The 18,303-nt window shown below is 33.2% G+C and overlaps 1 protein-coding gene across 5 annotated transcripts in view; it reads right to left on the reverse strand.

The window, feature by feature from the left end:
* Positions 1 to 425: 425 nt before the first annotated feature.
* PHIP (pleckstrin homology domain interacting protein) overlaps positions 426 to 18,303 on the reverse strand; it is a 128,407-nt gene continuing 110,529 nt past the window's right edge. For 2 of the 5 annotated variants that reach the window (XM_027550981.1, XM_027550983.1), the window contains exons 33-40: positions 16,380 to 16,449; positions 15,991 to 16,044; positions 15,584 to 15,733; positions 12,279 to 12,431; positions 11,533 to 11,696; positions 10,816 to 11,075; positions 10,044 to 10,241; positions 426 to 5,920 (exon numbers count right to left, since the gene is read on the reverse strand). In XM_027550981.1, coding sequence (XP_027406782.1) covers positions 5,283 to 5,920; positions 10,044 to 10,241; positions 10,816 to 11,075; positions 11,533 to 11,696; positions 12,279 to 12,431; positions 15,584 to 15,733; positions 15,991 to 16,044; positions 16,380 to 16,449 — 1,687 coding nt within the window. In that variant the 3' untranslated portion in view covers positions 426 to 5,282. The remainder of the gene's footprint in view (positions 5,921 to 10,043; positions 10,242 to 10,815; positions 11,076 to 11,532; positions 11,697 to 12,278; positions 12,432 to 15,583; positions 15,734 to 15,990; positions 16,045 to 16,379; positions 16,450 to 18,303) is intronic. The other 3 variants (XM_027550982.1, XM_027550985.1, XM_027550984.1) reach the window with 3 other exon arrangements.

An 18,303-nucleotide genomic window follows, 5' to 3' on the forward strand; every position in this document is an offset into this window, starting at 1 on the left:
TACATTTCTAACCTTTGGGTTTTTGGGGAATTAATTACATTAGGGGACCCATTGGAGAAGGAAATGGCAAGGTCGCGAAGATTCAGACACGACCGAGCGACTTCACTTTCACTTTTCACTTTCATGCATTGGAGAAGGAAATGGCAACCCACTCCAGTGTTCTTGCCTGGAGAATCCCAGGGACGGGGGAGCCTGGTGGGCTGCCGTCTATGGGGTCACACAGAGTCGGACACGACTGAAGTGACTTAGCAGCAGCAGTAGGGGACCCACAATCCTTTAATTAGCTAATATATTTTAACATTTTGCTAAGGAGACAAGGCATTGGGAACACTAATGTAACAGCATTTATGTAATACCTCTTGAAACTATGTACTGAGTGTTTTTCGTGTTACAAAATAAAAATAAAGAAAGCAGGCTCTACAAAATAGCTTAGAAAAACAAGTTTTCTATTTATTTAAAAATAAGTTTGTAGTTACTACATTGCAGGGACAGGAATTCTTACACATACATTCTAGTTTGTATAAAAGGATTCAAAGAATTATGCTTCAAAACTAACATAGAAAGTGTCCACCTAACAGTAAAGAAAGGTCCAATCAATATGTACAAAAAGAAAGGGCACTGCTATTCTGGTGTGAGACTGCCGTTTATAACATGATACTTCAGGTTTCCAGAAAGAAAAACCAAAAACCTCAATAAAGCTAAATAATTAATTTCTTTTTAAAACTCTGTTACTTATTACATACAACAGATTTGCTTGTGTTTAACGTTGTTTTCTGTACAAAATAAGCATTTTAATTTGAAAATGTGTCAGTTTCAACATTAACCCTCTAGGTCAGTTACTTTTCAAAAATTGAGCTACATTCTACACGTCTAAATATCATGTGACAGGATTTAACAGTTGTCTAAAAGATCTTTAAGTAAGACCCCATCTTCTTGCAGTTTTAATATGGTCCAAAAATGTAACTTTGTATTTTGTCTCAATTTATAACATTTCATTGTGATCAATCAACACAGCACAATCTTAAAAGTAACGAGCATGTGTACATCTGCATCATAGGTGTGTGTACTATTTATCATCTCAAACCTATTTTCTTAGCTCCTTAAACGTAGAAACTCAGAGCCACCCACTATTATGTATTTGGTTTGTGCCATATAAGGTTAATTTCCTGATGATTTTATCTGCATTAAAAAAGTATTTAAACACAGAGCTATCAAAACTAAAAATAATATATATATATTTATAGCTCATAATATTTTCTAATTGTTTTATTACAGTGTGTACAAGGTTAATATCTGGAGCGTCAAAAGTGGTACTTACAGTCTTCTGACTCAATGTGACCGCTTCTTGGGTATTGTACATAGTACAAAATGACTTTCCATCTGGAGTGCTTAGCTCAGTATAATTAAGAACAAAAACAGCTTCTCAATAAATGTAATATTTAGTTCAAATCACTTGGAAACTTGGGACCTGAGAGGAACTGCAAGGAGGGAAGTGAGGAAAAGGTGTATTTTTCAATTTTAGTTGGAAAATAAATTGTCACCTAAATTTAACTAAACCACTTCTCAACCTGTTTTAAAACAATCTAAAAAAACTAAATATTGGATAATCCACAGAGCATAAAAGTACTTCCCCTTTTGTGACTTTTACAATCATGTATTTCCCGCATATAAAGAGGACACTTGTAGCCCTTTTAACACTCAAGTATCTTGGTCCTTTCAACCTACTCAAAAATAAGTTTCAGGTGAACAAAAACATTCAGAATAACAGTTTGACTTCATTAGGTAGAAAACAGTCAAAATTGCTTCCAGTTGACATCTGAGAGAGAGGTATATATGCATGTATAAAATGGAATGCTAGAATTAAACACTATAAACTGGAGAAGCTAATTTATATTACAAATCATATATCAAAACATGTAAATAATGCTACTAGCATTATAAACTAAAAATGTTACTTGAATACTTTTGTTAAAATGTCTGATTAACCTACTGCATTGCAGATAAGGAAGAGTTTAAAATGTTAACATACATGCTACAAGGATCTTTTGTTGATCAGTGTATATTACATATTCATGTCCAAGTGATACTAGATTCAGCCAAACTTCATGTCTCAGATGTGACCTAAGCAAGCTCACAAATACTCTGCACATTTATTCTAAATAAATTTAAAGAGGAAGATCATTTTGTGACAATACTATCAGTCTTCAAATTTGTGATGTGCAATAATAAAAACAATGAAAACAAGGCCAAATCTTTAGTTCATGAATATATGCATAAAATGGTCCAATGCCATAATAGTAGACTGAAAAGAATACACTTTTTTTTAAAAGTATATTTCTACTGCCCAGAGTTATCGGACTGTAATCAGACTGTTTATCTGCTCATCTACAACATTCTCTAATTTTATAACATTTCACTGGAACTTGAGAATGTTGGGGTCAAAGGAGAGAATAGTATTAGGGTTAGGTACTTAAAAATACAATTTTTCTAAGAATGTAACCAAAAGTTGTATTCTGAAACTTTGAATAAACTTAGTATTCTTTTATTGCTCACCTAAGACAACCGCCAACATTTCCTTTGACCTATAAACAGTATATACCTGGTGTTAAATGACTCCAAGAAGAGATTTTTCTAATGGTCAACACAGAACAAGACTATGGTGATAACTTAAATTTCTCAATTCAACTTTGCAGTGTATAGAAGTTAAATTATAAAAATATAAAATCTAGATATATCTGGTTATTACTAATACATTTTAAGTGTTTCAATTACAAAGAAGCTGATCCAAGTCATTTTTGCCTAGGAAACCAGTGTCTAATAATATGCAAATAAGGTCATAAGTATATAGTGCCTTTAGAATGCACTGGAATAATATTTACTTCTTGCAGGTAAGATGGTAAATACTCGTTTCTTTTGCTCAAGTGTTAGAACTAATACACCCTACTAGCAGTGAATTTCACTCCTAAGACTGTGTACGCTCTTCCCTTCTCTGTACACACCTTAAAACTATACACATATTTTTTACAAAAATGGATTTTATAGCCTTATTTTCTAATACAATGCAGATACCATCAGGAAATTACATGTTTCAAATAGATTGCCTTCAAAAGCAACAAATTAATGACTTAAATTTCAAACATACACACTATTATATCCAGTAATGGTGTAACTGAGAGACTCGTTTCACTATACAACCAAGCCATCCATTTCTGCATTATGAAGAGTTTAACTACTGAACTTTAATTATATAGTTAAATATATTTGTTAGAAAAAAATAAATATACAAAAAACCTGAAAAATTTGAAATTATTTTCAACTGCAAAATCACAGCAATCCAGTTAAGATCTGGAAAATGGTTTACTTAATTTCACAGGAGAATTTCTGTACAAATTTAGTTACAAACAATCTAAAAAGCCCAAATGTGTGACTTTCCATTCTTTTTCAAGACATAATCAACTGACAGCTAACATTTATCCCTACCAGAAATATTACACAAGTAATTATGTAATGTATTTTGCCAAGGTTCAATTAAAGACATTATTCTTCTACACCAGGGCCATGCTGATACATATTTTCCCCATCCTCGCTTTTTAAAAATGTAGTATCTGAAAATTTTGGTTACATTTTTGTACCATACCAGTCCTCAGAAAATACTACATTCTTTAAACTTTTAAAAAAATGGACAATAATCTTTAAACAATAGAAATGGTATTTATGTCGGTTTTTAAGGTATAAAATAACTAACTGTACCATAAACAAATAAATAACTGCTTTCCTTTTCCATAGCAGTACATATAGCAATACATTCTCCTAAGTCATATAGTTATCATTTACAATAGACAACTTAATTTTACTAATGATGCAAAAAATAATAGAATACAAGGCACAATCATTAAATGGAATTTTTCTTGGGTGTATACTGACATACCAGCGTGAAGGATACCATAAAAAGTGCAGAAAAAACACAATGTGCAATGAGACCACTGTATAAAACATGATTGCATAAAAAGTGATTTGGCCTATTTTTAAACCTTTAATAATTGAAAATAACCAATCTTCCCCTTAAAATTAAACTATAAAGTATGACCTTTTAAAATTATTTTTATTCTACCACTATCTAAAAAATCCTGATAAAAGAATTTATACCTGGGTAATAGCATATAAGTATGTGTTTGTATATATATTCAATTATACCCATTTGTCAATATATACACATACACACACAGACACATTTCTTTGTAAGTCATTTTAGCCTATTAGATATGTCTAAAGTTTAGAAATGACATTAATCCAGATTAACAAGTAAACATCAAATCCCATACCTTTTTCCTGTTATTTTCCTTGAATCCTTTAACCACTTAAACATTTTCTCTAAAACATCTCTGTCAAAGGACCCACCAGTGCATTATTTTCTACTATTAGTACCAAAAAAAGATACATCTCAGCATAACTCTTTAATAACTTGCTCTTTAGAATAATATATAGCCTTTCCAATATTGAAAAAGTGTATGCTGTCCTGACAGTCAAAAACAGGCTTTCCACTGCACTGATTCTCAGTCTTTGGCACAATAAACAGAGATTGAGTGATTGACATAAGAATCAAGGTCTGAAAAATTAGACAGTCAAATGTTTTCCAATGTGGATATGTTTCCTTTTTATCAGTACATTTTTCTCTTAAGTTTGGCAGAAATGGAATACAGCAAAAGCCTCCTCTAGATTCTCTGTAGATGAACATTCTATAATTAAAATTAAACTTTTCAGGGTATCAAATGGTGGGAATTTTAAATTTATCTTTAGAGGAAACACAATTCTTAATTCACTGCTACTCTGGTTAACACCTGTCCTCCTAGGGGCAAGACTTCTGTATAAACAGAAATGTACCTGGCTTGGTCAAAAATAATTCATTTTAACATAAAATGCTCTATCACTAAGGAATATTATACGCTCCTTAAGAGTGTAGCAGAACTGTCTTTTCCAGAAATAAATTGGGAGTTCATTATAGAGCCTCAATTTCTTTTGCTTTGAACAGTAAATGAAATGAATGTTGAAATGCATAACCTATCTAAGGGCAATAAATAGCAAACATTTAAAATATATATGTATATATTTATATATATATATTCATTTAAAGAAGTGAAGCGTCTTGTAAGTTTGTTTTTTTGCAAATCAAATCATAACATTCCCATATCCGTCATAGCAGCAAGGAAGCAGAAGCCTTAGTTCTACATACTCCTTAACTGTACCTGCTTTATAGATTTTGAAGTAAAATATTTTGGTGCAAGTTACCACCCAATTAAATTAGCTTTTGCTTTTTCAGTCAACTTTCGGACTCGTCCTCTACTAGAGGTTCCAAAAGTCAAAGAAGTGTCTTCAAACAACAGCTGCCTTTGCTCCTCTTCAGAGTCATCCTCATTATAGAAGGCTGTCCTTCGACCTTGATTTCTAGTTCTCATGTGAGGTTCAGAGCCTTTAAGTTCCTCAAACTCCTCCTCCTCATCCATGGGATCATCTGTCTTTTTTCGGTTACTTCTCCTTAGCATTTTAACACTTGTAGGAACTATGAGATCTGAGTCTAGTTTTTGTGTCTTCATCTTCCTTTTGGGTTTTCTGCCTCCACGACTCTTTTTCTGTAACAAATCCTCCTTTATGATATTAGTTTCAGAAAGAAAACTGCAGGTTGAGGAAGGAACTACTTCATCCCTGATGGGATGCACGCTATTTTGCTCCGAAACTTCAGGCTTTGTGTACTGGAGCTTTTTGGGCTTCCGACCCCTCTTCTTGTGTGTAACTTCACCACTGCTGTTATTAACTTCCACCTTAGGCTTCCTCCCAGGTCCCCTCTTCACAAGCTTAGACGGCTGCCCTCCATGGCCGTTTACTTGAATGCTTCCAGGTACAAGAGCATTGTTTCTACAGTCTGCTGAAAGGCAACAACAGTACACTTAATATATGAAATTGCTCTCTTATCTGACCCTTGAACTAGTCAGTAAGCCTCACTGCTATACTTACACATCATGATATAATCCTAATTTTTTTTTTTTACTACTTTGAGAAAAAGAACTGACAAAAAGTTAATAGCTTAAAGATATTATTGATCTTCTATTTAAAACTCACAGAGGAGAAACATCCTTAATGAAGTCACTGACGACTTGACAAGAGAGAAATCAAAATCAGCAAATAAATGACCTAATAGTGCAAATTATGATAAAGCTAGAAATTAGCCAAGTTTCTTACTCCTACTACCTTTACTACACATTCTAATGTATAAGCATTGTTTTCATTATACAAAGTAACCCTGTTTACTCATATGGAACTTCACCATAACAAAACATTTTAGGGTTTACTCCATTAACAGGATTTTCCTATATTCCTACTATCAAGTAGTTCAATTATGGAAAATAATCTTAGCATAAAACCTATGGCCTTTAAGCTTTGTAATCTGAATAAATAAGCATTATCATCCCCTCTACTTTCCTCTAATCATTTTTGTTACTACAGATGGAAGTGGAAAAAGGGACTATCAAAACTGGAATGAGTCTAATGCTTATTTAACCCTCTACTGGATGTGATGACCATGACTCTCTGATGTCAGGGAAGAATTTATACTCTAAATATTTCGTTACATTCCTCAGAAGTAAAAAAGGATTTCCTCTTCTACTAACTCCTATGCAAAAGGTTTGAGAATACATCTACTGGAATAATTTATACCCGTTGTTCTCCACAGACACTACTATGGCTCTGATACATCTATCCTTTTTACAGAAGTAGAAATAAATTACTCTTGCTCACAGAATTTTTAAAAGAGGGTTAAGAAAAATAGCTAAATGGCAGTTTTCTTCACAAGCTCTTTTTTTGGGAACAGTCCTATCTCCTATGTTACTGAACGGCAAATGATTGATTTATCATCATAAGCAATACTAGCTGCATGTATCAATCAAATCCACTATGTGTGTTAAAATCCCATTATAACAAACTCTGTAATAAAGGCTATTATGCTTTATTAAAAAAAATCTGAAGATCAAATTCTAGATTTGTAGGAACTGCAAATCATGAACTGCCTTTCTATGGTAAAAAAAAAAAAAGAAAATGCTTATTACCCTTTCAGATGAAGAAAAAGATGACAAACATGCACTACTACTTTTTTCTTCCAAAATTCTATACTTTGTGCCATTAAAGAGAATGCTTCTTCATTTTTTGTCCTGAGCTTCAATCATAGAGTGCTTTGTAAATTTCAAGAAGTAACTGTCTCAGAGGTGGAGTATCTGAGCCAAGAGCAGGGGAAAAAGGCAAAGCCCTCAAACCCTGACCCCAAAGTACTAATAACTTTTCTTCATATTAGTGGTTTTGCATAACAGGGGAGTGGTGAATGTGTGTGTGCATGAAGTAATCAGGTATTTTCCAACAACAACCCTTAGTTGGCCTGAGGACTCTTTAAGATTCTGTGCTATCTTTCCATTTGTTTTACATAAGACTACTGGTAAATAAATATCCAGTGAATATATCCTACAAAGGTTCTACAGACTAGCTTCAAGGACTCTAGGAGGTAAGGGGGTGGGATGGGGTGTAGTAGGTAGGTGTGTGTGTATGTTAGTCGCTCATTCGTGTCTGACTCTTTGTAACTCTACAGACTGTAGCCCACCAGGCTCCTCTGTCTGTAAGATTCTCCAGGCAAGAATATTGGAGTGGGTTGCCATTCCCTTCTTCAGGGGATCTTCCCGACCCACAAATCGAACCCAGGTCTCCTGCCTTGCAGGTAGATTCTTTACCATCTGAGCTATCAGGGAAGCCCTTGAATTGGCCCAAATTTTGTGTGGATATGCCTATGTGCATTTTTTGGGGAAAAAAACTACAAGGTCTTCAAACTTGACAAAATACATTACCTAAAAAGGTTAAGAATCAATGCAGTTCTTTAAAAAAGGAATTCAAGAGCTAAATAGCTTTTGAAATCATTCATTTGGACCTGTATTATCCTGTGATAGTATTACCACTAACCATGTGGCAACTGAGCACTTGAAATGTAACTGCAATTGAGCAACTGAATTTTTAATTAAATTTGAATATTGAGGCAGTATACATTTTGAAATACTGATTACACACTGAAATGATATTTTGGATATAATGGAGTAAATAAAATACACTGTTAAAACTGATAATTTCACCTGTTTGCTGTTGCTATATGTGGTTACAAGAACACATGTGGCTTGTATTGTATTTCAATTGTAAAATCCCATGGGCGGAGGAGCCTGGAAGGCTGCAGTCCATGGGATCGCTAAGAGTTGGACATGACTGAGCGACTTCACTTTCACCTTTCACTTGCACGCACTGGAGAAGGAAATGGTGGCCCACTCCAGTGTTCTTGCCTGGAGAATCCTAGAGAAGGGGGAGCCTGGTGGGCTGCCGTCTCTGGGGTCGCACAGAGTTGGACACGACTGAAGCGACTAAGCAGCAGCAGCAGCAGCAGCTCTTGTTTCTAATAGTGTTCAAGTACCAACAAAGTCATCATTAATGAGTTATGTAATAGCTTATCATATTTCTTTACTGTACTGGCATATGTAATACCCAAAACCTATCAATCAAACTGGCTACTGAACCTCCCCTATCATAATGCTAGAACCAATTCTCTACATACGTTTGATTTCTCCAGAATTCAGGACTAACAGAAGCAAGGCCAATATAAAACATTCAAAACTCTGAATTCAGTTCAGAAAGGAAGCTAGTATAAAAATGTAAAACACTCACATATAAAGTCATTTGCTGATTTATTTAAACATTGTCTACTATATACTAAGTACAGGTAATTAAAATATGAGCAAACACGAGTTTGGATTCTACTGGAGATAGACAATGTAAAAAAGAATAACTCTATCAACATTATAAGGGCCACAAAGGCAATGAATAGGAAACAACCAGTAAGGGAAAAAAAAATTCAAAAAAAGGAAGAAATGACAAGAATATTTAGGGACTTTCAAGTGTTTTAGGATGGCTGGGACAGAAAAGGGAGAAAGAAAATTAAGGACAGCTGCAATGTTAGGCAACGTTGTTATACAAGACTCTTCACTGCTTGACATAAACAACATTACATTCTGATTCCACGTATGATTTGAAGGAAGGGAAGGATCTTAATTCTGCGTGTGTGTGTGTCTTGTGCACATGATGAGAAAGGTCACTGAACGGTGGAAGATGGACTGAGTAAGGAAGAGTTGAGAACTGAGGCAGGGATAGCAGTTACAAGAGCATGACAGTTTGTGGAAATGAAAATGGAACAGAGGAAATGGATTCAGGAGATGTTAAGGAGGCAGAAAGAAACAAGCAGATTTGGTTGCTGAAGAGAAGGCTAGGATGACTCACTGATTTTAAGCTTATTTAGGTGGGTAGATCCCAAAATCATTAATCAAAATGGGGTCGTTTCAGTACAAAAATTAAATTGTGAGAGGTTTCTTGGGGGAATACTGAAAAGGAAATGGTCTAGACATACTCTGGAAGTCATGACAAAAAATGCATATCCTTGAGCTGTCTGCTACCAAGAAGACCTAATTGTTTTAACATGTCATATGTTGTATTTTATCAGTTACTTTCTCCATCCTTCAAACATAAAGGCTTTACAATGAAAAATGTGTAGACAAAAGAATCTGGAATAATTTAATATTTAAGAATATGGATTATTTAAAGATCAATATGTTGAATTTTGTGATGTAAAAAACTTGAAAAAAAAAATTTTTTTTAATGCTATACTGGGTTAGCTAAATTCAACTTATTTAAACTTATTGGAGATACTTTTTTGGGTTCTGTAATAATTAAGTTTAAAACTATTAAATCTGTTATCATTAAAAAGCCTTTGATTTTAGAATATGATTTTATTTTTCATACAGCAAGTTTTTCTTGGCTTTTAAAATTTAATAATAATACCGTTTGCTTTTGGTATGAATCAAAAGATGTCTCAGTAAATTTATCAACTGATACAGAATATGTGACTTTTAAATGAGCAACCTAAAAAAATGAATGTGTTATCTCCAATAGAATCATCATTTGTAAGTCTACGGTACCTTGCTCAATGACAGGTGATGACTTTGAGAGAGGGGGTGTCTTTGAGAGCACAGATGATTTCATTTTACGTTTGGCTGGCTTTTCCTTTTCCATATTTTCTTTTGTAGAATTATTCCTAGTGCCATGACTAAAATTGGACTGACCAGGACTTGAAAGAGTATTCAAGGTTTTGGAATGTTTCACAGAATTCTCTAGAACTAAAACACACATACAGGAGATTACAAGCTAAGAGTTAAATTATTTAACCTTCAAACAAGCAAGAAGGTTACGATTACTTTTAATGTGAATTGTGTGAATTAGCCAATAAGACAAAACCTGGAGGATGCTTAAACCTTCTGTAAGAAATCTACTTTCAAAAAGGGAAAAGGCTTACATAATAATTTCAGTCCTTTCAGAAGCTATCCAGTCACCAAAAGATTATCAAGGCAAGTGCTAGCAAACTGCTATCAAGTCTGGCTTCCAGGATTTAAACTCAGGCAGTCTGGATCAGATTTGCCATTTTTCCCACCATTTTAAGCATTATCTTATACTGACACTCCTAAACCTCAGTATCTTTTGTCAATAAAACAAAATTTTTTAAGAAATGCAAAAATGATAAAGAAAAGGAAAACTAACAATAAAGAAGAGTAAAATTCTGGTGTCTGCTGGAATTTACTTAATCTAATATATCCCATTTGGCAAAGTAAGTTACTTAAAAAATGCATTATATATATATACACACACACACACACACACACACACATCCGTTTAGAAACTGTAGCTGATTCTTACCTGTTTTCCCCGGCATTGCAGATGTGTTAGCTTTTGAAATAAAAGTCTTTGCTGCTGAAGAAGTAGATGGTTGCTCAGTGGTAACTGGATCTACCACCACTCGATTGCTTCTGGTTCGAACCACAGAACTGGATTCCGTTTTACCATTTATCTGAGCAGTGTTGTGCCTTGGTGGTATTGACCGTGTAGGTGCAGAGAATGGAGAGGTAGTAATATCTGACTTCAGCTGGGGTTTTAAGATCCTCTTTTTCCTTTCAGGGCTGTAAATAAAATAGTATCATTAGTCATTCTTATAATTCTATGGGAATGAATAAAATAGTTTTATAATACTGCTGGATTCAATATTTGTACTGTTATGAAATATGTTAAAATATGAGATTTGTAGTGGATTTCATATGGTTGTGAGCCTTTGAAAAGTGAATATTTAGTGAAGGATTGCTGTAAATGCTATAGTTATATGACAGAAAGCATGATGCCATCACTATCCTAAAAATGCTATTTAACTGTACAGATTTAGCAGTTTGAATTTAAGCACTTACACTAGTATAGCTTTAGTTAAAAGATTAAAAATCCTCCACATCATAGGAACTTGCATGTCAAATATATCATTCTGCAATATAGGGAATAGTAAAGGAAGTATTAAAAAACACCAAGTTCTACCACTTAGATGACAAAGTTATATAGATCAGTTGATGATATTTAAAAGAAATCAAATACCTTGATGCGGCACTACTGGAAACAGAGCTGCTTCTATTTCTTTTCCTCCTCCTTTTTGTTATTGTATTTCTTTTATGAAAACGAAGGGCAGATTTATAATCTGATAAAACTGAACTAATGTGTTCTTCAAAAAAAGCAGATAGGCGCAAACTCATGCTGTAAATCTGTAAAGAAAAAAAAACCGTTCAAACATTCTGCAAAGAAAATGGCTGTTCAGAAAATACTAACATATAAATTTAAATATTTTTCTAGCAAAACTTTTTTAGAATTTAAAATGTTGCTTTTTCTCAATCTCTTTTGACAAACACTAAAACTGAAGCATTATTAAAATTATTTTTTTATTTAGCATTATGACAAATTATTTCTGTATTTGGCCAAAGAAAGTTTTACTCATTTTTTTTTAAATTATATGAGCATTATATGGAAAAAAATGCTCCTTTCCAGAAAGTAGAACATCGCTGAAAAAGTTAAGCACATGTACCTCTAACATGTATCAGGACAGTATCTATTCAACTACACGATCTTCAAGAAAAGTAACATTCCTAAACATTAAATGACATCAGGAATTTTCACAGAAGAAATAAAACAGAAAGATGTGAATTCTTCTTTCCCCTAGGTTAAGAACCTAATAGAAAGTTTGTCAACTTAGCTCTAAATTTTAATTAAACATAGGATTTAGTTACTTAACATACATTTCTATTAATTTCATTTAATTCAGACAGAAAAAAAGCAATTAAATTATATACCCTTGATCTTTTGCTTGGTGTATATGCTTTGGAATTACTAAAAATAAGTCTGACATCTTTACATAACTCCATTGGTGACTCATAATTCCCAGCCTCTAAAGTCTCTCTAACGGTAGCAAAATCCATTGGAGTGTCAATGATGTCTCTGTAGTCCTAAGAGAAGGAAAACAGATCATATTATTAATAGTAATGATGATGCATTATTTCTCATAAAAGAGATTCATATACAATTTCTGTGATGACTGCAACTACTAGAACTATTAATAATCATTTCTTATTTCCCTCTTCAAGGTTTCTTTTTTCCCAAGTCATTTTTTATTTTTATTTTTTCATGTCCCTAACTTTCTATTGCAATCAACACAAGATTTCTCTCATTCAAGAACTTATAAATTCTGCTTTTTTTTGGCCTTCAGAAAGAGGTAAAGCATCGAGTTGTGTTGGGAAAAGGAGATTAAAACAATATTGAAAAACTCAGTTCTAAAACTACAAGTTTGATGTAAAAAAAAACCCAAAAGTTTATGCTACACATAAACTCTTAAGGCTGCTTATTCACTGAAACATAATTGTATCTTTAAAACCGACATACAAACAATAAAAACAACGGAAATATAACATCACATTAACGTGAAGGGCTTAGTTCTGCTAATTTCAACTTCAGTAATACAATTAGTACAATTGGGAACTTTGCACAAATCAAGAATTATGAATGTAAACATCTGTCACAAAGTCTTTACACTTCATTTTATGGAGGAAAGTACAATCACTCAATCTCCCGTACTCAACTGTGTATAAAATAAAGCAACAAATTAGAAGTAATAGAAACAGACAAATGAAATGAGTAAAAAGCAACAAACTAGTATAAAATGATCTGAATATGGTTATCTTTTAAGAGGAATAAATAATACTACACCTTCTCCATAGCCCCAGAATATATAATTGTATTTTTTAAAATATAGTAACTTGACTCTACCCCATTAAGTTTAAATTATGATCAAGTATGTTTGACCATAAAGCAAACAGTAAAACTGCCTTTTACCAACAGGGACAGTTTTCTTTCTTTTTTTACAATCTGCAATGCCTTTTCTTTTCATTTCTTGTCTTAACTGCACTGGCTACCATTTGCTGTACTATGTTAAATAGCGGTGGTGAGAATAACAGCGGATATTTTTGCATCACTCACAATCTTAGGGGGAAAGCATTCAGTTTTTCATGTTTAAGCATGAGGTTTGCTGTAGGTTTTTTAACAGATGTTCTTTATCAAGTTATGGAAGTTCCCTTTTATTCCTAGTTTTTTTAAGAGTTTGTTTTTATCATTAATGTTGTTGTTTTCTTACATTATGTAGATCTAGTTGATATTCATTCATCATAGGGCCAGCTATACTAATTATCTTTCTGTATTCTTGATACTCTTTTGACACTTGGGGAGCCATACAGGCCTAAGGAGAGACTGCCTCTTTCCGAGGGCTAGGCAATTCTTAGAAATAGCAAAGGGTTGTGCTAGGAATATATCTTTCATATGCAAACTGACCATGTCCTTAAGCAATCCTCACACACCAACCAGTATTTCCTCTGCCCTGAATCATCCTGGGTCAGGAATTAGTATTAAGACAACTAGAAACCACCCTCCTTCCCTGAAGTCCACTGGAGTAATTCAAACTAGCCCATCTTAAGCTGGTGACTAGGCCCAGCCTTGCCTCTCACGGAAATCTCTGGCCTAAGGTTTTCCTTTCCTCCTATTTTCTGCAACCTGACTAAAACCTTATGCTCGCCCTGAGCCTTAAGTGGCATCTGGTGAACCCCTCTCTGGGACATGCAAGTATAATAAATTTCTTCCTTCCAAGACTCATTCTCATTTCCTCCCATGGCCACAACGATTACAGTGTACCATACCCAATGTGTACATTCTTAAAACAAATGTGCTCTGAATTTTGTCAAATCCCTTTTCTGCATTGATATGATGTCATTTTTCCCTTAGTAATTAATTACAATGATTGATTTTTAAATACTGAACCAGCCTTATATCCCTGAGAAAAAAAAAACCCACTTAGGGTACAAAACCATTTTTATATACTGGTGAATTCTATTTGCTGATATTTTATTAGGAATTTTTGCATTTTCTTCTTTAGTACTGTTTTTGACACCAGGATAATAACTGGTTTCATAGAATGAGTACAGAAGCATTCCTTATCTTGAGGAAGAGTGCAGAATTTGTGTTAATTCTTTAAACATCTGGCAGAATTTTTCAGTGAGGACACCTGGGCTTAGAAATTATGAAATACATACTTGGGCTTTCAAGAAACAAAGGGAAATCCACAGGTTCCAAAAACAAAGAGAAATGAAAATCAGAGCACTACAGCATTAGCTTATTTCTTCTTAGAGGTTTTCAGATGGTAGGGTTTGAATTAGTCTAATTTATCACACTGTCAGAATTAAAGATTTATCTTCTACATTTAAGATTACATGTTTCTTGATTTTTAAATGATAAGAAAAGAGTCATTTTATGGTATCTATCAATGAAATTTCTCTATTTCACCACTGCAAATTAGAATACATATATAACAAAACTTATTATAAAAGCCACAACAGATACCACAACCAGGTCATGATCTCTTATAAAAAATTTAATTATCATTTGAAACCATGCAATCTTTAATAACTAAAACAAAGAATACAAAAATTATTCAAAATTAAATTTAGATTGCTAAGATTGCAATCAAAAAATAAATACTTGTAACATGTTTACTCAAACTTTCTACCATGAATTCCATAAAAATCCTAAATTGGCATAACCTACATATACAATAACACCACTTTACATTTACATAGTTTCAATTTAAAATCTATTTTAATGTTTAATAATAAGTAGTAATAGTCTCATTCCATTTCTATAACTCTGTAATAATGATTTAGAGATTTTTATTAATCTTAGAGATTATAATTATTATTAATAAGTATTATTGTTTCTTAGATAATTTCCATAATAAATCCATAAAAAGAGAATGGAAAAGGATATGGTAAAAATATACCAGATATAAAAACTAAGTGACTTGCTCAAAACTGTAGAACTGGTAAGAGGCAGAGCTGGGACAATAACTCAATTCTTTGGAGTCTTAGTCCAGGGCTACTTCTTTTTTACCACATTGTTCAATTTAGATGCTCTACATAATCAGATGGATAATGGGAACATGTTTCAAATAAAAAGTAAATAAACTATAATCATAAAAATAAATAGTAAACTGCCATGTATAAGATACATATATATATACACAAAAATCAAAGTGGCAAGTATTCTCAGAAATACTTACTGGATATTCAAGAAGATCTACTGGCTGGCGGAAAGGCTCAGAATCTTCACATTGAAATATGAGATTTAACAATTCTTGACACTGTTTCTTCCATGCTTGAATATCGTAAGACTGTGCTCTGTTACGTAATCTTCTTCTAGGCTGATGGTCCTAAATTAAATGTTCAAATATATCAATAAAATAACATATAATACAATTTTCATTTTTAATCTTGGATAACTAGGTAATAATAGAGTAATTCAGATAAAAGAAAGCATCACTCATCTAGTTCTGAAAACCATGCATTTTTGTGATGGAAGTTGATTTGGAAGTAATACTTAATCTATCTTTGAAACTACTAAAAGTAAAAAACTGCTCAATACATTTTAATTCATATAAAGTACTTTGCTAAAACAAAAATTTATTACCTTCCTTTTCCGGGTAGAAGTTCCTGGCACATCAGCATCTTCTTTCTCTTCTTCCTTTGAAGCAAGAATTTATCAGATTAATAAAATATTCAAGGTTCCACTATATTCTACAGTCTTTTAATAGCAATTATCTCCTTTATATTCTGGAAAACCCATAGTATATATGATACTGTAACACTTAACTGACTCATTTTAAAAAGTCTCCCTCCACCCACTGTTTAAAACAATTTTAACTGAAACAATTCTGACTCTTTTTTTTTTTAAGTTAACTGAGAGCATTAGGCAAAAAAAAATTTCATAATAGCAGTTGTCTGAAAACTACTATGTGTAAATTTCTTTTTATATATAGGACACAACCAATGTAGTAATCGTAATGAAATATTAAATACCTCAGAGTCAGACAAAACTTTCTTCTTCATTGAATTGTAGAGTGGAATTATGTTATAACAAGTCTGATCCCTAAATAACAAGGAAATGTTAGTATACAAGACTGGAGTCACGAGATTTTTGTCCTTTAAACCTGTTACTAAAACCAGATTTTAAGATAAAACTTTTGAGCTGAAGACTTTCTTCATCAGTTAACTCCAAAACCCTATGCACACACATCTGCCCCTGCCCCTCCCCTCCCCTCCACATGAAGCCTCTACCCTGGCCCATTTCATCACACCAAGCCCAATTCCCATCTCAGGATTTGCTCAGGTCACTGCTGTGCCTAGAATACTTTCCCTCCTTCTTCGGTCTACAAGAGATAGCTAGTTTACCTCCTGTCTTCTGTTCCTTCTTCCTTTTATTCTTAAGCATAGGCATTCCCTAAAATTTTGTCCTTAGCTATCGTCCATACCTTTTGCCCAGGTCATCTTATATATCTGCAGTTTTTCTGTGTTAATGAACTCCAAATTCCTATAACTTGGTTTGACTCTTCAGGTGATTGCTACCATCATCTAAAATTCCCATGTCTACATCCAACTGTCATTTCCCACTCTCCCTTTTCAACTTTTTTTCATTCACACAGTAAGGAATGGTTTTTTGTATCTCTTCCTTTGCCTCCTCCTCATATACCCAATCACCGGTCAAGTTCTGTGATTCCACCTTCAAAATCTCTTGACATCTGCCTGCTTCTCACTTTCATAAATTAAGTTTCCCTCACTTCTTACTTGGTCAGCTATCGAAGTCAATCTGCAGTCAAATTAGTATTTTTTAAAGCAATTTGCATCATGTTATTCTCATGTTAAAATAATTTCAATAGTCCTTCGCTTTCTGTCTCTTCCCCATCAGTTAACACTAGACACTGCATTCAAATTAGTATTTTTCAGGCACAGCATGCCTCATGCTATTCTCATGCACAAATATTTTCAATAGCCTCTTGCTTCCTATGCTCCTATTTTAAGTATAATTTGTTAGATCAGCATTTGAGGTCCTCTGTGATATGGTCCAAACTCAAGTTTAGCACTTCTACCACTATTACTTCTGCTCATGTACTCTCTACTTCACCTGATTTCAATGTACTCAATTCCCTTAACAAATCTTTACTTCTCTCCCTCATGCCATTCCCCATCCCTGGAAGTTCTTTGTTCCCATCTAACTTTTGAATCACTATCTACCTTGTCCATACATCTTAACACGTATCTCCCTGTGCCTGAAATCCCACTCTCATAGCCAGAAGTGACCCTATCCTTCATCTAAACATTCACACAAACTCTTTTTACCTTTTCCCTGTATTACAATTAGCCACAGATTTATCTACCCTATAAAGCTGTATTAACAGGGTAATTATGCATTTCTATCTCCAAGTATCTATTACAACATTTTGTATGTATCTATTACTTGAAATTTGGCCAAATAACTCAATTAAAAAGTAGTTACCAAAATTTCAAGACATACAAAACATCCTGAAAAGTACTACCAGCCGAAAGTGGTTTTCAACAAATTATATACCATTAAAAAACTGTATATATCTAAAACCACTTTTAGATATATACAACATAATGCACTATTATTTTAATCTATTTTCATAAGGCATTTCAAAATAACTATTTGAAAGAAATACAATTCCAAAGCCTATTCCAAACATAAAAATAGTGACTTCATCTAAATTAATTTGCTAAAATATCAATGGATCATGTGATTCTACTGATCCCTATTTCTTTGGAAAAGTAGATGTTCATAACATACATGATAAAACACAAAATTAAAAATTTTAGTTAAGATATTATAAATTTTATAACCAAGTTATATAAACAGTTTCCTGAGGATAACTAAATTTTTATTATCTTGATTATCAATTTTATTGAAAATCAGCAAAAGCCTAGCAAC

Source organism: Bos indicus x Bos taurus, chromosome 9 (assembly GCF_003369695.1).
Source record: "Bos indicus x Bos taurus breed Angus x Brahman F1 hybrid chromosome 9, Bos_hybrid_MaternalHap_v2.0, whole genome shotgun sequence".
Taxonomy (NCBI): domain Eukaryota; kingdom Metazoa; phylum Chordata; class Mammalia; order Artiodactyla; family Bovidae; genus Bos; species Bos indicus x Bos taurus.